Source organism: Rutilus rutilus (genome assembly GCF_951802725.1).
Source record: "Rutilus rutilus genome assembly, chromosome: 15".
In the NCBI taxonomy this organism is placed as follows: Eukaryota; Metazoa; Chordata; class Actinopteri; order Cypriniformes; family Leuciscidae; genus Rutilus; species Rutilus rutilus.
In genome coordinates this window covers 3,479,928-3,500,842 of record NC_140220.1, presented here as the reverse complement: position 1 = coordinate 3,500,842, position 20,915 = coordinate 3,479,928, and the positions used below count along the sequence as shown (strand labels likewise).

The following is a 20,915-nucleotide window of genomic DNA, read 5'->3' as shown; positions in this document are numbered from 1 at the left end:
TGCTCAATGGCTTCTTTTTAGTTTAGCAAAAAATCACTTTAGTGGGTGTAAAATTAAATACCACACACCTTCTTTTTTTTTTTTTGCACAACCTGCAAAAATCGCTCAATGCTGCTCAATGCTCCAAACCAACACGTTTGTTGACACGTTTCCTGCCTGCTGTTTTCGCAGTAAAGTACGTCACCCGGATCGTTGGTCTGATTGGTTAAAGGACTATCCAATTGCGTACAGAGTCATTTGAACTATGCCTGTTAATCACGCCTCTTGTGCAGTAGAAAATACAGAGCCGACTCTCCAGACCGCTGTTCAATCTTAAAAGATAGAGCTTGATGTGGTGATAGCCAGACTAGTTACTGACAGTAATTTAGCAGTAATAGTTGCGGGCAGTTGTGGCCTTGTTTCCCTTCCTCGCTTCTTAGCTCCAACACCACTGCATTATAAATACTAGAATGTACATTTCCTGAAGAAAATGTGAGTGGTGCTTGCAGTGGCAAAACTCGCCACGCGGTTGCTAGGGTGTTCTGCACGATAGCATGCGAGCCAAAAAATATGTCTGTACGATATTGTGGGGCTGAAATATGGCTTCTACATGTTGCAATATGGTTGCTAGGTGGCTCTAAACGGTTGCTAGGGTATTCTCGGTGGTTGGTATGGTGTTGATTGGTGGTTGCTAGGGTATCATGGGTGGTTGTTAGGGTGTTGCTAGGTGGTTGCTAAGGTGTTCTGGGTGGTTGCTAGGCGGTTGCTAAGGTATGCTGGGTGTTGCTAGGCGGTTGTTAGGGTGTTCTGGGTGGTTGCTCCAACACCATTGCATTATAAATATAATCACATCATTTTCGGTGTGTCGGTAAAGAGTGGAAACAATCAGATTCGTCCTGGTTCTGTGCCATTACAGAACATGTTTTGACTGTGGTTGTAAAACCTCCCCGACACCCACGTTTGTCGCTCTTCTGAAAGATTTTAACTCTGCGGATCTGAGAAACGGGCACAAAAGCAGTGGAGGAGAAAAGGGACACATGAAGAAAGGCAGGGTTGATGGAGAGCAGAGTGTGTGTAGAAATGCATCAGCGCAGCGGGAGACACGCAGGGCCCTCAGGGGCCACACTCAAGGGCTCTTAACATGCATAAGGCATATTTCTGAACGCAGAACAACCTTATCATCGCACACAGGGTCATGTGAAGAGTGTGTGTGCATATTTATGTGCTGCATGTCATGCGTGTGTATGTGCGCTTGTCGTCTTTTTGTCTTTTCTCTTTGTTTTAATAGGACTGAGTGACAGCAAATGGGATGCAGAATTTTAATTCTATTTATAGTGTGTGTGCGTGCGTGCCGGTACTCACTTTCTGAGACCCCTTAAAGGCCTGTTTGAGGATCAATACTTGGTTTTATGGATCAAATTATAATTAGGCTTAGGGTAAGGGTTGTGATGGATTAGGGAAAGGAAAAAGATAAAATAAGGAGCAAGAGATTGCATTGTCAATGAATGTCCTCACAAAGATGTACAAGAATGAGTGTGTGTGCGTGTACCAAAACACAGATGTATACACACACACACACACACTCTATATATAATTTTAATGTATTACTTTTATGTTTATTAAATACAATGAAACAATATATAATCATAGATTATACAAATTAACTTTATTGGATGGACAATGTAATGTTCAAGTTCCCCCCAACTCTCAAATGAAGGCAATTAGCATACAGTGTATACATTACATATACATACATAGACATATACATACATACATGTACATAAACATGCATATATATATATATATATATATATATACACACACACACACACACACACACACCAGACAATAAGCATATTTAATCTTAACTCTTTTATGTAATAATTTGTTTATGTGTGCGTGTCGGATTAATGCAACTCGGACTGCGACTTCTTCAGTAATTCAGTAATCTCCTCTTCCTGTCATTCCAGTTCAATTTCCTGTGTTGCAGTCAATTCAGTTCAGATTCAAACTAATGAATTTGCCCAACCCTGAAAAGTAATTCTGTTCTCTCTCCCTTTGCGTTTAGTAGAATCCCAAAGACACTTTCTCATTAGTCATCTCACTGTCTCTCTCTCTTCGCAGTAAGTCTGTCATCAAAGTGCAGCACATCCCACACCAGCAACAACAGCTGTAGATCTCCCTCTACCACACACACACACACACACACACACAATAATGACTGCAATACAAAATTATATGGGATTATTATGAAAGCTGTGTGAAGAACACACTGACATTTGTCAATATTAACTGATAATCTTGCCTTCGCAGTAGCTCACGAATCTCATTTTGGCTTCCACATATTACATGCAGCCGGTGACATTAAACCTCCAAAGAACTGGAATAAATCACACAAGGCATATGGACTACTATTAAGATCATTTTATGATACTTTTTAGCTCTTTTTGGTGCTTTTCAGCATCATTTTCATTAAATGGAAAAGAGCTGTGTGAACCTGACACTTCTTTCAAAAAATTATTTGAGGAGAGCTACAATTTTTGTTGCTTGTTCTTTGTCATTTCTTTAAAATGAACTAATTAATCACAATTCTTTAACATTTTGGGTTACACTTTATTTTAAGATGACGTAGTTACTGAGTAATATGAATTCACTACATGTACTTGCTATAGAGTTACAGTTAGGGTTTGGTAGGTACTAGTAATTATGCATAATTTACTGTTATTGCTATTGTAACATGTAACTATGGCACCTTAAAATAAAGTGTTACCACATTTTGTCACAAATACAAAGTTCTGTCATGAAACTCTAGGTGGCGCAGGCTGATTGGTTCTTGACTCAATCTGCTTGCAATCACATCATTCTCTATAGGGCACAGCTGATTGGTTCCTGCTGTATCATCAACCAATGAGCTGCTCAACCTTCAAATATTTGGTTAGCATTTGCTGTAGCTGTTGCCGCACTTTCAGAAACCCTCCACCTTCCCCAGCTCCACCTGTATAGATCTGGTACTGGTAATTCATGTGTGTCGTGTGAGGCTGGCGCACTATCAAGGACACTAAAGACTGCAGAACTAAAGATTAAAGACAGTAAAAATACCAGTGACAAGTTTATAGTGTTGGGTCCGAGTCCACCTTTGTCGAGTCCGAGTCGAGTCCAAGTCCTTACCAATCAAGTCCGAGTCCAAGTCCAAAGGGGCCCGAGTCGGACTTGAGTCCGAGTCCTTAACATCCGAGTCCGAGTCCGGCCGAGTCCATAAAGATTTCAATGATTTGAAATTGACTTTTCATAAAGACCCGCCCCTCTTAGTTACTGTTGCTAAGTCTGACAAGCCATTCTGCTCTCACTCCACACATCATGTTCTCACACAGTGAAAAATATATTGCGGAGCAAGGAGGATACTGACAATGCGCCAACAGACAAGACAGAGCAGGTTCCTTTTGGTATAAAATAACGTCTCAGCTTTAAAATGTTTTGTGAAATTCAAACAATAAATAAAATTTTGTGGCGCTTTAATGTGTAGCGCCTTAGTTCAAGCAGCGTGTAAACTGATCATCTATTTTAGTTATGTTTATTTCTACAATTTTATCAGCCCTCCACATTATATATTGTTAAAGGGGTTATTTAATGCCATTTTTGTACAAGCTAATGTGATTCTTTAGGGTCTAAATTAAAAGTTTGTAATATACTTTAATTAAAAATTCTCATTAGTATTGTAAGAAAACACTAATTTTACCTGTTCAAAAACAGCTGTTTTCAGCACGCCGTTTAAGTGCATGTGTCTTTAAATGATAATGAGCTTTGCTCACCCCGCCCCTCTGTTCTGTGCGTACACCGTTTGTTAATAACACAATAACCATAACGCGTTGTTCATTATAAACGTGGCATTATGAATTATATTGAGAACGTCGTACATAGAAAACATGCCGTAATGTACCCTGAGTGTAAACAGCCGCATTCATCGTGAAGCGATTTGCAAATATTAATATAAAGATTAATATAAAGGTTAATAAAACGTTACACTCACTTCAGTTCTTCTGGAGGTGCAGCAGGAACACGAATAGTTGGTACCGATCCTTTTTTCAGGAGCAGCTTCTTAGCAAAACCAGCTTTATACTGACCTCGTTTGTAAAGCAGTCTGGTGTGTGAAATGATTCGCGCAAGTACATGAAAGCATTGACGTTGATCGTGGGGAATATTCCCTTTGAAAACAAACTCAGCCACTGCGTCTTCAAAATGATGCTGTGTTCCTTATCACACCCGAGAACAGAACACCACAATCGCTTAGACGCCATTCTGCTCATAGACAGTTCTCCAGCGTATCAACAATGACCGCGCCGGTCCGCGCTATATGATTGACAGCTTGCTCACGAGCGAGGGCGGGTCTGTGTTGAAACGCTGCTGTCAATCAACAATCGTGGGAGGGGCGTCGATTTTGTGACATTGAGATGGGGGAAAACATATAAGAAGATTTAAAAAAAAAACACTGGATGGATTTTTATCATTTTATGATGGTTGTGTACAGGCACTGCCAACACACATTTCAGTACAATCAACTTGTAAAAGTGCATGTACCATTATATGACCCCTTTAAATGTAATTACATTTACCTTTGCAAGCAGTTGCTCTTGTGCACTAATAGTTAGCTTAGCTATTGGGCCGCTCTGATGATTGTTGAATTTAATATGTTTAGGATTCTGATACACAAAACGTTTGAATACAGTTTCATTTAATGTTAAGAAACCCCATTTTCCAGTACATGGAAGCACCATCCACAGTCAAATGAGTTCAACGTTTTCACGTATAATGGAAGAAGGAAAGTCACTGGGTTTGGAACAACACAAGGGTAGCTAAATACTTTTTTTTGGATGAACTAACCATTTCATATGTATTAAGCCAAGCTTGAATCATTTGCTGCTGCTCAGATCTTCTGGCCACGAGCGCTTGAACCGCAGAGCTGCAGTAATTCTGCTGAAGTTACACTTTTACTGCTGAGTCGAAACTTCCCCTCATCCTCTCATGACCTTATTAGAACTGCACACCAGTCCGACTCTCACAGACTGTGGTTTGTGATGCTCGTCATTGCATTAAAATTTCATTCCTTGATGCTAATTCATTCTGCGCATGTGTTGTGGAAGAGCTGATGAGTTTGCAGATGTCAGCTGAAGTCTGTGTGTGTTTCTCCTTCAGCCCCGAACACGTGCTTCCTTTCGACAAAGGTTGAGTTAATGATGTTGCTTAATGAAATGAAGCACTTGCTAAACTATTGCTAAGATGGTCAGTGTTGTTTCTAGATTGTTGCTAAGTGTTTGATGAACTTGTCTGAACAAGTCTGATCATTTAGAAAAGCATAATTTAAGGTATCATTCATGTCAGAGACGTTTGTTCAAATCACTTTTGCAATGTTTTATTTACAGCAAGGAAACAATTCCTAAGGGAGATTGAGTTTGAGAACAGCACCACCTACTGGTGAAAAGTTATATTTTAATGATAAATCCACTCTTGACCTTTGAACTGATTGTTATAGAATCATAGTTCTGCTGTTTTCTGAGTCTTTGTATCGTGCTTAATGTCGTGTACCATATTCATTTCTATAAAAAAGCTAATTTTGCAATTATTCAGCCCAGGGTTTCATAATTGGGGTTCATGTTGGAACTACATGTGAGTTTGAATATTGTCATTCATGTCACAGAGACAGACTTTGGCATTAAGTTCATTTTGCAGCTTTCAGTAGCTTTAAATGCGAATGTTTTCATATCATAAAACTTTTATATATCAAGATGAACACATACTGGACTGAAGCAACTTGGGTTTACTTGATTATCCATACATCATGTTTTAGAAACATCATAGTAAAATGTGAGTATCAAATATGATTGAGGAAGGTTTATTTATTCATCTCTCAATCATCATTGCATTGCATTATCTGTTTTCAAACTAGTCGAGTTAAGCCACTTTTATTTATATAGCACTTTAAGCAATTGTTTCAAAGCAGCTTATAAGAAAATGATGCATTTTGTCAAAAAAAAATATATATATTTCTCCAGATAACGTACAGAAAATACAATGTATAGTAAATATACAACAAATACATTAAAATATTTACTGACATATCGTTTGAGACTTACTGATATAAATATTATAATAGAGTACTTATTTATTGCACAATGAATTTTTTATATTCTTTAAATGTACGATATTTAAAGTGTGCCTAAAGTATAATTGCAACAGTTCCACTTTAGCACAATCAAATATACTTCAGTATATCTTTAGTTGGACCTCAGCACTATTTCTGGATAACTAAAGTGCATTGAGAACAAAATTAGTTGTTCCAATATAGCAGACTGTAAGTATATGTAAATGTATTTGTAGTATACTTAGCATAAAATAAATGTATTTTAGTGTATTTATTTTTCACTAGGGTTATTATCGAGTCAAAAGCTATTGGAAGCATTGCATTTAATGCTGAAAAATGAACTTAATGCCATGAAGTCTGTCTCTGTAACATGAATGACCATATTCAAACTCACATGTAGTTCTAACATGAACCCCAATTATCAAACCCTGAGCTGAAAAATAGCAAAATGTACGTTTTTTACAGAAACGAATATGGGACACGACAATAAGAATGATACAAAGAATCAGAAGACAGCAGAACTAAGCATTTAAACATAATCATATAAGACTATGAATAATGAAGAATAATATTAATATGCATGTTATGTAAAGTAGTCTGCTATACTTGTTATAAAGATCTCATTGATTTACATTACAATCAAAGTGCAAATGTTTTTGCTTAGTTTGGACTCCTGATAAAAAGTATGAGATGAGCTCCATATTCTCTCTATATCATACAAGCCTGATGTATCATATGATACTCAAAAAAGTATCATGATATATAAACATATAATTTTTTTTCTTTTTCTTTTTTTCTAAAGCTTCAATAAATTGTTCCATTAAAAAAAAAAAAAAAAAAATCTGAATATTATTCTGTATGTCTTTCCAGGGTTTTAGGTTGATATCTACTCATTATAGAGGGAGCTTCAGGTTGGCATGCTCATTTTTTTCTGAATGAGTCTTCTACTATTGCGTGACTGTCTCTATTAGTCATCCTTCCACTCCACTGGGCTCTCCGTACCTCAGTCTGATCCCCGCGGCGCCACAAGATGATGAAGACGGCCATGTAAAGGGTCATCGCTGAGGCTCAGAAATAAAAACTGAGAACACAAACGGAGACTGACCAGTGACTACGTTTTCAGAAATCATACAAGCATGTGGTATACTCTTAGTATATATCACACTAGATTATATTAAAGTCACCATGAAATCAAAATTGACCATTCTTATTTTTAATGGAATATTGCAGTGTTTATCATAAACTAGTTTTTCCATGCATCATTTTTTTTTTATATTGCAGTTTATTCCATGCATCCCTATGTTTTTTTAATTCATGCGCTCGCATGGTGACTTAAATAGTTTGAAATGGTGAACATGTCGCCACAATGTGCCAATATCTGCTAAAGCAGGGGTTCCCAAACTTTTTCATTCTAGGACCCACCTAGACAAGTATAATCAATCTCAAGACCCACTTGCACTGGTGCTACCAACTTTCTCAGTTGGTCGCACCAGCATGATTTGGTCGCACCTTTTTTTTTTTTTTTTGCTACATGCCATGGGATTAATCAATGCATGCTGATGGTCTTAATCTGCATACCCTAGTTTTTCACTGATGTAAAAAGACTGACAGTGACAAGACTTCATGTTAGCAAAATATTTTTAACTGTTAACTCTTAAAAAAAAAAAAAAAACATGTATGTTCTTTAATGTTTGATTATAATTTTACCGTCTTCACATAGGGATGGGAAATGATAAGATTTTATCAATAATAAAAATGCCACTGACGATTCTGCTTATCGATCCGATTCTTTAACGATTCTCTTATCGATTCTTAATAGCACTGTGTGGAAAAATGTGGTCATATGCTTTTCAAAAAAAATAAAAAAAATAATAATATTTTAAAGCTTGAGTAAGCAAACTGTACTTTTATGTAATTTATGTAATAAATAGAGCCTTATTGTAAAGTGTTACTGATTAGTTATACACCGATTCAGAATTTCAGACGTCTCCTGAGTTCACTGTTGGAAAGATCAGTTGTTTTAACCATTCATTAAAATGAATCGTTCAAAGGAGTCATTAGTTCGCGAATTGGACGTGTGCGCGTTGTGTGATTATCCCAGCAGTTAGGACATGGACATCCAAGATTTGTGTCAACACAGAAAACATTTCCGACTTTTTACCACCGTGTCAATTTATTTTGATTAATATGTGCGAGGGAGAGAGAGGAAGACAGCGCCTAGTTTGGAGATGGTGAAGTCTTGTTTACTTTTTCGCCTGGCTCCGAGAGAGAGAGCGCGCGCGACCTCTCTCTCTCTGCTCGTTCTTTCAGTTAAACATGCACTGTGTGACTCTGTCACACGCGCAGCAGTTCATCTAGGCTACTCACCGATCAAATAAGACTTTGGCGGGACAAAAATTCACTTTGGCGGGCGCTAAAACTCACATAAAAGTCGTTTGGTCATTAATCGGACTGGTTTTGTTCCACTCATCGTAACAAATTTAGCTGCAGCTAAGTGCCTTTGCGCGACCCACCTTCTCTCACTGCGTGACCCACAAGTGGGTCGCGACCCACAGTTTGAAAACCACTGTGCTAAAGCATTGCTGAGATGTGGTTTTGGCCAGTTGATCCTGTAGAAAATCGTGATTATTCATGTCAGGAATGAGTTGAACACTGACGTTTATTTCTCAGGGGTTTGATCAATAACCTATAGTTTTAAGCCTCAAAAAAAAAAAAAAAAACGACCTACACTATAAAAAAGTAAATTTTCAAGGTAAATCAAACAAAATTGGAGTTTTACAAGAAAATACTATTTGAGTCTTTCTCTTAAAAAAAAAAAGCACGTGTTACTTGCCACTGGCATTTTCTAAAAGAAAATTAGCCTATTTTTTTGCAGTGATTTAGAGATGCATTTCTGAAAGTAGTATGCGTTAGACCAAACATAATTCCAGAACACTAAACATCCCGGGGCGGTTTGCAGGAGATGATTCGGTGAGCTGTCCGTGACTCAGTGTTGGATCGCTTGAGTAATGAACTGATGGCTAATGTGCTCTTCCCGTGTCTTTCTATTCCCTGGCCTCGTTGTATAAGCTTTCATGTGCTCATTGCTAATGTCCAGGAAAACTGCGGGCTTCTATGATCTAGTGTTGTTAACACGGAGATGTGGAGGTCAGATCACACGCAAACTGGTCTCTTCTCTTCTCGTATGTTGCTCTTCATCTTCTTCTTTTAGTTTCTTTGCTGGTTACAGACCATCGGTGCATTCTGCCACTTACAATACTGGAGTGTGTAAAATGATGGCTTTATTGATCTCTACTTATATTCTCTTAATAAGACCAGCAGCTTAGAAAAACAATGCCCCAACAACTTACAATTGATTGTTTCTAATAGACCTTTAATATGCCATTTCATTCCAGATTTGATGAAACATGTTCTTGTATTTCTTCCCTAAATGTCCTATATTTTGTTATGCTTTCTTTGCATTTGCATACATCGCATTTATCTGTATTTGACTTATTCCTGAGAAATATGTTGTTGTGGGGGGGATTTATCTGTATCCCAAATTGTCTGTTGCTTTTAATGAATGACTTACCTTTGTTTTCCCAATGTCGTCTTTATGTTTCAAAGCTGTTTTTTTTTTTTTTTTTTTTTTTTTTGCTCATTTGTACTTTCCTTGCTTTCTTAGCTCTTCTTCATCTCTTCTCTTCTGGTCTGGTCTGTTTATTCTTCACACCGTTTCGTTCAGTCAGCATATGTAGAAACATCATGGGTTGTATGCTTAGCATCACTTCTGCAGAATCTGAGCGTAAATAGGTTTAAAGCGTCTTAAATCAATTACACGGCTGAACAAAATGCCCTGCAGTAATTTGATGTTCCACGTCATTTCTTCAGTTTTTTCTCCTCCTTCCTCTTTGCTCAGCGAAGGCAAATAACGCTGCTCTACACACACCGAGTGAAATCTGCACGGTTTTGTGTCTGAGGAGCGCAGGAGACTCGAACTTTGACTCGTTCTCCATCGCTGGACAGTGAGTCAAAGCTGGATTAATTCATTGGAATCAGATGTAATGGATATGATGCTCGCTTCCTCCAGGCCATTTTCTGTGCTGGTGGAAAATGAGAACGAAATGGATCTGGCTCAACTCAACTCAACTCAACTGTTTATTCAGTCTCATCAAAGTCTCCTTTTGCATTTGCATTGTATTGATAACTTACTGTATAGTGCAAATGTTTAGGCTGCTTATTATTAGATATCAACTCTAAACACCCCCATCTATATGAACTCCATTCAAATTCCAGAAGGCATAAATAAAATTGTGTGCAACAGGTTTTTCAGTAAAGTTTTTATCATGTTTATAATTTAGAGGCATAAGAAATTTGAGTATCAAATGTGACAAAGTAGGCTTTATAGGGTTAAACACCCCCTTAACATTCCATTTGAAGCATGCAATATCTATATATACTCTAAAATTTGACTTTTAAAGGCATTATGCATTGATTTCTGAATAGTGCATGTTACATTTTGTGGTAACACTTGCAATAAAGTTTCATTAGTTAAAATTAGTTCACATCAGTTAACATGAACGGCATTTATTAATCTTAGTTAATGTTAATTTCAACATTTACTAATGCATTATTAAAATCAAAAGTTAGTCATTAGTTAATGCACTGTGAACTAACATGAACAAACAATGAACAGCTGTATTTTTATTAACAAAGATGAATAAATACTGTAACAAATGTATTGCTCATTGTTAGTTCATGTTAGTAAATGCATTAATTAATGTTAACTACTGAGACCTTATTGTAAGGTGTTATCAATTTTGTCAAAAATATATATTTTTTGAACGTACATCTGTCATCTGATACATTTAGTAAAAATTGTGTTAAAAAGTTAAGGATTATGCAGAACTATGTCATTCAAAGCCTGTTTTTTTGCATCTTCATTGTATTGATAACAAATAATATTTATTATAAGATATAATAATGCATTTAAATGATCTGTGTTTATCAGGTAGGCCTACATGCCTTTAATGTCAGTAAAGTTAGTTTTTGCCGTATTTAAATATTCAGGTGTATTTATCAAAAGTGTCCATCCAACTGTCTATGTGAATTAACTTGACAAACCTTCCTAGTATTTGCTAAGCCGTTGCAAGGGTGTTCACAGGTTGAAGTTGAAGTCATTAAAAGAGAGGACATCTGTTCTCAACGAACCATGCAATATGAGGTACTATTCTGTACAAATGCAAGAAACTCTAAACGTGTTAGTGATTTGTTGAAAACAGTAACACAGAGAATGAGCAATAGTTATAGGTATTTCTGCCTCAGCCAATACTAATAAGGAAAAGCACTTGGTTGATGATGAGAACTTTTAGCAAGCATAAGCATTCAGGGAGCTTAACTTTTTGTAAGCATAAGCAAATGATAGAGCTGTCATGACCTATTCAGTTAAGTTACATCTACCTGTTAGTGCCCCCTGCTGGCAACACTTAACAGTGCTGCTTATATGCCACTAAGGAAATTTCTCTTTGAATTCATTGCATTCATGCAAGTTTTCTAAAAAATTGTCAGAATCTTAGATGCAGCCTCCAGTCTGTAAGCATGACATACTTGATTTGCTTCATGGTCAGACAGAGGGTTCAAAGGTTCAGAGATGCAGAACTGAAATAATGAGGCTGGTGCCCATCTGCTCACTTTGAACGTGAACAATCCACAGAAAATGCTTATGAACGAACTGCTGAAAAAAACCCAACAGACTTACATTTGAAGGAAGGACCCGAGCAAGCTGAAACTTTTCACTTCAGGCAGTAAGAACCATTTAGAACACATTGGAAACTGCTTAACGACACCCTAGCAACCACCTATAACTCGGAGAAGAAAAGGTTCCGTAAAGGGTCACCTCATATATAGAGCTTATGTAGCTCCGCCCCCTTTCAGCTCTGTGCTCGTCTTCTGGTTTATATTTCCACAGCATGAAGGTAAGATCTTACAGATTTATGAATGAAATTTTAAAATCTCCCCAGTCTAATGACATCCGCTTCAAACATCACAATGCTCATGATAACTCTACATTAAGTAAATACACCACCTAATTACTCTTCGGCAGTGATGCCATAGAAATATAGGGCCCTATTTTAACGATCTGAAACGCAAGTATCAAGCGCGAAACGCAAGTAACTTTGTGGGCGGGTCTTGGGCGCTGTTGCTATTATACCGGCGGGATAAATGACTCTTGTGCCCGACGCAAATCTAAAATGGGCTGGTCTGAAGTAGCTTAATTATTCATAGGTGTGGTTTGGGTGTAACGTGAAATAAACCAATCAGAGCATCATCTCACATTCCCTTTAAGAGCAGGCGCGCTTGTTACATGGCGGATTGCTATTATAACGGCGGATTTGCCAGACGCACGCCAGGAGCGGTTCACAGCCGAGGAGACCGACGTTCTCGTCAGGGCCATAAAACACAGAGAAGTGACGTTGGGGATGGAGAAACACACCCAAATTAGCTTCGGTTAAACAGGCGTATAATAATTTGGGTAAATGTGTAAGCTAGATTTATGCCTATTTTTTTACATCTTCATGGACACAACTGCTGCGTCTGTGTAGATGAGAGAAGCAAAGTGTATGCGCGTTGTGCACTTTATATTACATATATTACATACATATTACATTATGGCCAAGCATGCGCCCTTAAAATAGCATCTGAATAACGCGCCACTGACTTTAGACTAGCTTTTTCCTGGTCAGTGGTGGAATTGTTTTCTGAAACTGCAAAATAGCACCAGGGAACGTTTGCGCCGGAACACGCCTCCTCTTTTCACTGAACCGCCCCCGGGAGCGCAAGTTCATTTCCTTATTTACCGACGTGCGTCTTTGGAGGGAAAAGTCTGCTGTGCGTCAGGTGCAAAATAGGAATGAAACATGCGTCGGTGTACAAAGTCAGTTGCGCCGGGTGCAAGATAGGGCCCATACAGTTCAAACACAAATTGTGAAAATGGCTTAAATGCACTTAAAGTGCATAAGGTCTGTAGAGCCGTTTTCCAACATGAAATCATATTGATTATATGATTAAGTTTGAATTTTGTATACATTTTCTATGGATTTTGTTTTAATACATTTTTTATTAATTCAACAGTTCATAAACATACTTTATCACTATAAAAATGGCTTGTTAAACATGAAAGTATTATGCATTAATTTAAGACATTTCTCCTTATAGAGAACATTTTTTTTAAAACTGAATCAAGAACTCTTAGGGTATATATAGAATCCCATTGAACCTTTTTTTCTAAGGCCACATATGAATGCAGTGTGCAAATAACCACTCAGAACCGCTCAGGAAATGTACAGCAATGGCTGTTTTCTCAGCGTTTCTCGCTGAAGTGTTGAACTGACACGTAACGTTGTCTTTAGACCGTGTGTTGGTCAGTGAACGCAGCGTCCCAGTTCCCAGCGTAAAATCTGCTCATGAATAATGAATCTTGGCACAGGAAGAAGAGATTCGCTCTCCCTTTTTTTTTTCTTTTTTTCATGAGAATAAACAAGAGGAATTACACACCACAGAAGCGTGATGTCGCGCTATAAATAGAAACATGGCTTCTGCTTCAGGCTGTGAGTATGAACAGGTCAGAGCTGCTATCATCTGCAGAATGAAGGTTCAGAATCACAGACTTACGACCGCCTGCATGTGTTTCAAAGACGATGCATATAAAAACGCCAGACATAAAAAAACAGACATCGGTTGTGACCCGAGTGGTGATTGACTCATCATTGTTCTGAGATGCTCTGTGAGTCCAGGAAAGAAATCGATAGAGCTCTTTATGAGTTAATGCACAATATAGCCCACACATGCATTACTAGTGTGGCATTCAGCCAGACTACAGGTGTGTGTGTGTGTGTGGCCCCCGCATTACCATCCAGTGATGCCGTCCAGATACTCCTGAGAGCCAGTGATTCATTTCTACCGTCATGTTTCTTGTTAATATATCTGAGCAGGGCCGGTGCAGGTTGTTTCTGTGGGCCCTCTGACTTGCTTAGTTGGGGACACTTAAAGGGGTGGTTGATTATGATTTCACTTTTCTAACTTCAGTTAGTGTGTAATGTTGCTGTTTGAGCATAAACAACATCTGCAAAGTTACAACGCCCAAAGTTCAAAGCAAAGGGAGATATTTGCTTTTAAAGAAATTGCTTTTTAAGGACTACAACAAACGGCTGGTAGAGACTACACCACATTCCTCCCGGGTTAGTGACATCACCAACCCTAGAATTTACATAAACCCCGCCCCCGCAACACGATTTATAGATTATCATGACAGAATATGCTAATCAATGACTAGAAGATAACTACACATAAGCTACATAAATTCATCAACTAACCATTCAGAAATGTCCTGTTGCTTCTACACGATGTCACTTCTTCTCCATCTTTGTCTGACTCACACACACACACACACACACACACAAACTCTTGAAGGTCCATCCTCTGTGCCTTGAGCTGCAGCTCATTTGCATTTAAAGGAACAGACACAAAAACGCCACGTTTTGGCAAGAATAGACCAAATAATTCAAACAAGCTTTTTATAAGGAGAAAGGAGAAAGTCACTCTGTGAATCTGATACTGATATGATACACCTCAGAACATCAGCTCTCTGTAAAGTCTCCTCCAGCACATCACAAAGACTTTCAGGAGCCGATTCATGTGTGAAAATGATTCTTCATTCTCTCTCACAACCATTCTTTCACAATCTGAGTCTGATGAATCTTGACACTGTCCTCCTGGAATATGGTCATGATGTGTCTTCATACATGGGTGTTTAAGAAATGAAAAGCTACACACTCCATCAACTAGGGTTAGAAGAACTATTGCCAAACATATAACATAAACATAATAACTGCAATAATGATCCAATCATAGACTCTTAAGCATTTGCCTGTTTAAATCCAAACAGCGACTTAATGTATAATAACATAATCTAAAATAACTATAATGTATAATAACATATTGTATTATAAAATAATATAGTATAATATAATTGTCACAGTCTCACTTAGTTTGGACTTTGTTTTTAGTTTGCACCGTTTTCCACTGTTGAGTTAGTTGTCATTTAGTTCAGGTGTGTGTAGGTAATTATCCTAATTTGCTTGTATACTTCAGTCCTCTGTGTCTATTTATTTGCTGTCGGGTCTCGTCTGGGATATGTTGTAAGCCGTTCTCTCTGTTTAGCTTTATCTGCCTGTGGATTTATTAAAGACTATTAAAATGTATTCTAACAGCACAGTTCTGTGTCATTTACAAATGTAAAATAAAAAGTAATTTACCATTTATTTTCAAATTCTAAAGAGTAATTTATGGTAGCACTTTACAACAAGGTTGTATCTTGTATTAACATTTATTAATGTTCAACATTTCTTAATACATTATTAAAATAAAAAGTTGCATCTGTTAATATTATTTAATGGACCTGAGCTGACATGAACTAATAATGAACAGTTGTGTTTTTATTAACTAACTTTAACAATGATTAATAAAAAAAAAAAACTGTAACAAATTGGACTTTATTGTAACGTGTTACCAAATTTTACCATTCAAAAGTTTAGGGTCGGTAACGTTTTTTTGTTTTTGTTCTTAAATAAAAGAAGTCACTTAATATCACAAAGGCTGTATTTAATTGATTGAAAATACCTTATTATTGTGAAACACTGTTTAAATTAAAATGTAAAGTAACTTTTATAATCAAGGCCCATGTTAAACTGTAATTTATTCCTGTGATTAAAGCTGAATTTTCAGCATCATTACTCCAGTCTTCAGTGTCACATGATCCTTCACAAATCATTCTGCTGAAGTGGTGCAAAAAAAAAAAAAAAAAATTATTTATTATTTTTTTGGAAATTGTGATACTTTTTTATTATTATTATTTATTATTCGATGAATGGAAAGTTCAGAGAAACATAATTTTTGTTTAATAGAAATCGTTTGTAAAACATTATAGGCTAAATGTCTTTACTGTCCCTTTTTATCAATGTAATACATCCTTCTAAATAAAAGTATTAAAACCGTCTTACCGACCACAGATGTAAATTTGAAAAAAACTTAGTTTGCATAATTACAGCGTGTTTTACAGAAACTCTGAAATTATGTAAAGCTCTAAAAACATTTGTTTGTTTTTTTGCTGATTTCCCGGTGAGATTTGAGCGCTGAATCTTCGCTCTGCTGCTCTGGCCTGCGCGCTTCCCTCATTCCCCTTCCAGAGTTCGATGCGCTCGGCTCTCGGCTCTGCCTGGAGTTCTCAGTGCGGCGACAGCGGTGCTGAATATGGCGTCAGACGGGATGATTTTAACAAACCACGACCACCAAATCCGGGTCGGCGTCTTGACAGGTAAAGGCCAGAATCCTTTATGTCATCGTGTGGTTTATTTTTGGGGGAAACGGCTGCGTATTTCCAGCTGTTTGCCAGCGGTGCCAATCCTTCCCAAGTGTGTGTGTGTGTGTGTGTGTGTGTGTGTGTGCATGTGTGTGTTTGCGTGTTTCTCTGCTGGTCAACGGTGATTTAATGCCCTTTCCCCCTCTTTGCCAGAGATTAATTTACCTGCCAACCCCCTGCACGATAAAGCAGCACAGCTTCTGGTTAATCTGTATCTTTGATGTCATTATGAAATTTCAGAGGAGATTGTAGTTTTATCTACTGAATTCTTCATTTTCGCTTGTTAAACCTTTAAAAAGAGCTCAATGTTCACACCACAGCGTTTCACGAGCACGTTTAATTCAGTGAATGATGTATTATTTGTACCTGGCCGGATAGTCATTGGTGATAAAGATGTGATTTACTGTCAGAGACAGTGGATGCAGTGGGCTGATATTAGTAAGGATGGCTGTGAATCGTGGGCAGAATGCTGGTTTCCTCTCTGCATGACAGTCTTGTTAATGCAAACATGCATTCGCCGGTGATTTCCATTCGGGATTTTTTTTATGTGATGCTAGTCTATGACGACTGAAATGTTCTAGCAAAGGCTTTATAATATGCGATTAATCTCCTTCCTGTGTCAAAAATGGAAGGAAATCAAATGCAGCCACCGAGTTACTGAACGATGGCATTTTGTGCTTGAAATCTCCCGAATTGGCAGGATAATACAGCTTTAGGGAGGGGGGAGGGGGGGGAACGTGAAGGCCACGGATTTTCGTGTGATGTGATAACCCTCTCATGGAAATCCGCTGCTGAAGGTGGTAATGTGCAGAGATGGGGGGAGAGAGAGAGAGAGAGAGAGAGAGAGAGAGAGAGAGAGAGAGGAGAGCTCCATCCAGCACTGAGGGAAACCCCGCTTCACCTCCCCCCTCCTCACTACTGTAGAGCAGGGAAACCAGCAGCGTCCGTGTCCGTGGTTCTGAAATGCAGCGTTCGCTCGATGAACGCTGTCCGCGGTTCTGAAACACACTGCAGCCGCTCGATGAACGCTGTCCGCGGTTCTGAAACACACAGCAGCCGCTCGATGAACGCTGTCCGCGGTTCTGAAACACACAGCAGCCGCTCGATGAACGCTGTCCGCGGTTCTGAAACGCACAGCAGCCGCTCGATGAACGCTGTCCGCGGTGCTGAAACGCATCTAGCGCTATTCATGCTGCTGAAATACAGACCACAGTCACTTCTCACGGGGGTATTTCCCTACATGTTCTGCTCTGTAAAGATGCTTTTAGTTAGGGCTGTGGACATTGAGAGGGGACACGTCCCCCCAGTTTTCAGATTAGTGGTCAATGATATTGATTCATAAATTATTGTATTTGGTCCCCAAATGTAATTACAGCCTTGCTTTTATCTGTACATTTATTACAGGGAATGTCCCATGGGAGTAACCTGGGGATATTTATTCTGCTCAGTTGCACAATGCATCAAACCTAGCTGGGTTTGAATCTACAAGCTATTGGTTAACCATGCCAAATATTTAACTACTATTCTAGAGGAAATTTACAGGGTAGTCAGGGCTACTGGGGTATTGGTTTGTATGTTAATTTATCAAACTCTTTTATCCAGGGATGTAGAGGAGGACATGCTCAAGTATTCAGATTAGTTGTGAACTGATATGGGTTTTTCAGTGGCTGATTCTTAAAATCATGACATTAAGTCCCTATATGTTTACATGAAGTTACTTATAGCTAGGACAATCCCCATGAAGTAACCTCAGGATACATACTACAACGGATTGTCAAGTTCGAACATACAACCATTTGGAATCCAGGCCAGATATTTCATGGAATTTCAAGGGAAACAAGGCTGCTGGTGTATTGTATGACAATCTCATTTATCAGATGCTTTTATCAGTACATTTAAAACACTTTCAGTCTTTATGTTGTAACCTGAGGTTAAGAGTTTTGCACAAGGGCACAATGGTGATAGTTCATAGATCGAGCCTTGTGGGGCTCAGACATATAACCTTTTGGCTACCAAGCCCGATGATATTGGGGTATTTTCCTACTATTGTTCTGAATTGCTCAGCCATTTATCAGTGCACTTTACTAGGAGAGCCCCCCTGGAGTAACCTCAGGTTAAAGTATCCCGCTCAGTGGCACAGTGGTGATAGTTCACGTGAACCTTCTAACCACTAGGTTACAGCACCACTGGTGAATTAGCCTGCATTGTCATATGCTTTCAATTTGATTTCCGTGTCGGCATGGATATCCAACACCCTTGAAGCCTCTAGCTTATATCGCCACACATTGTCAGTCAAGCATATACAGGCCAGCAGACACGTACACGAACACGCAATCATCACGCTTGTCATGCGTCTGATTACTTTTGTGACCCCCTCTACACAAGGATGACATTTGAACAGGAAGCTAGCCAATATTTGTCTTGGTAACAAATGTACCATTTCCACTTCTACTAGTGACCCTCTCTCTCTTTCTCTGTATCTCAGAAGGCCTGTGTGTTGAGGGAAATGAAGACAGGACGGTAAAAAGGAAGAGGAGAGAGATATCACAGTCTGTGTGTGTCATCTGACCTTTCAGAAATCTCTCTCTCCTTGCTGTTGCTCTTCCCTCTTGTGCAGCTGTGGGATTTCACGTTGTTGAAAAGTGATTTCCTTTCGTATCTCTATCTTGCCAGTCACATCTGAGACTCTCACTTACAGGTCGTTGAAGTATCTATATTATCAACAATGTAAAGATAAATGTCTATCTGGGATCAGAGTTGAAACTGTTGACCTTTGACATCAGGCCATGTTGTTACTTCAGTCTTGTGTGCCTGTGCTTGACTAATCATCCAATGACGTAAGGCCTCATCCACATCTGCTCCATCTTCCCCAATGACAGCGGGGTCATGTGACCATACATGTCCCCTTCTCGGGGGTTGAGAGGAGCTTTGGTTGGCATAGCAACACTGTGGAGGTTTTAGGAACCTGACAAGCATACAACAACTCCAAGATGCAGGGTGGGGTCATAGTTTCACACCCGGACACCATGGAGAGCTGAGAACTTTTTGTTCACTTGAATTGCATATATTTTATGAGGACAGAATTTGACATATGAATGATTTCTTGTTGAGGACTGTATTATCAAACTCATTTTATCTATATATATATATTTATATACTGTTATAGTGTTTATCAATATATATATATAATAATTTTGTTATGTGCTTTTGTCATTTTCTAGTAGTTTTTTTTATATATTTAAATTTAGCTTTCAGTTCTAGATTTCAGTTTGAGTAATTTTAGAATTTCAGCTTAGACATTTTTATTTTAGTTAATTGCAATGGGCATGTTTCTAATTTTCCTTCTTTTTAATAGTTGTAGTTAACAATAACAAAACAGGTTCCATCGACGGTTTGATTTGTTGAAATCATGCAGTACATGGAAAACTAATCTACTGGAGCCAAATGTAAATTAGCATGTCATTAGGTAAGAGATTTGATTTGCTGCAATTAAGGATTACATGATTAATAAATCCAACCGAAAGGGTTCTGTTCTTACCAGTAGTTTAGGTCTTTTCAGTAGAAATATTTAGTCCCCCCCCACCCCCCACCCCCCCTTTTAGCACTGTGTCTTCAAAAGTTTTTTTCTTTTTTATAGCATCCTCACCTTGGTGAGTACTGACCTAAAAATAAACCCAATGTGACCTTGAGAAGGACCGCCATCTTCCTGTCACTTCTACAAAACATGAGTTAATATTAAGGGGACCAAGGAAAGTAGTTCAGCTCAGACAACCTTTTAGCTAGCTAGATAGATAGATAGATAGATAGATAGATAGATAGATAGATAGATAGATAGATAGATAGATAGATAGATAGATAGATAGATAGATAGATAGATAGATAGATAGATAGATAGATAGATAGATAGATAGATTGATTGATTGATTCCTCTTCCTGCATGTTGTGTCCAATTCAATGCAAATTCATACCCATAACCTGAAAAGGAGCCTGACTGTTCAATTTTAAATTTCACACAACCTTATATTTTTCACCAGTCAGTTGATAAAATGTGCGATAAATCGTTGTGACAGTGACAGAGCGCTTCTGCTTTCATTTGACACAGTGCTGTCATTACAGTCATTACTTTCAACTTGTCACGCTGTCTGTATGCCTCATTAGTAAAGTGCAGTGTATTGTTGTCTAGTTGTTGTTTTCTGTTAAAGCACAATTGAATTTTGTGTGTGTGTGTGTGTGTGTGTGTGTGTGTGTGAGAGAGAGAATTGACCTGGCAGTGATAAGAGATTGCGAGTCAATCTTTCGGCAGCAATGCAGTGGTTAGTGTTTTCAGCACAAATGGAAACGAGAAGGAAACCAGCTTTATGTCTTCACCCCGGCAGCTCTCGTAAAGGCTTCCTTCAGTGTGTG

General features: G+C 38.3%; 1 protein-coding gene across 9 annotated transcripts in view; it reads left to right on the top strand.

Moving 5' to 3' along the window:
- The first annotated feature begins 16,342 nt into the window (after positions 1–16,342).
- Positions 16,343–20,915, top strand: part of gphnb (gephyrin b) — a 106,263-nt gene continuing 101,690 nt past the window's right edge. For 4 of the 9 annotated variants that reach the window (XM_084433190.1, XM_084433189.1, XM_084433191.1 and 1 more), the window contains exon 1: positions 16,363–16,466. In XM_084433190.1, the coding sequence (XP_084289316.1) occupies positions 16,403–16,466 (64 nt within the window). In that variant the 5' untranslated portion in view covers positions 16,363–16,402. Of the gene's footprint in view, positions 16,467–20,915 lie in introns of all 9 variants that reach the window. The other 5 variants (XM_084433193.1, XM_084433192.1, XM_084433186.1 and 2 more) reach the window with 3 other exon arrangements.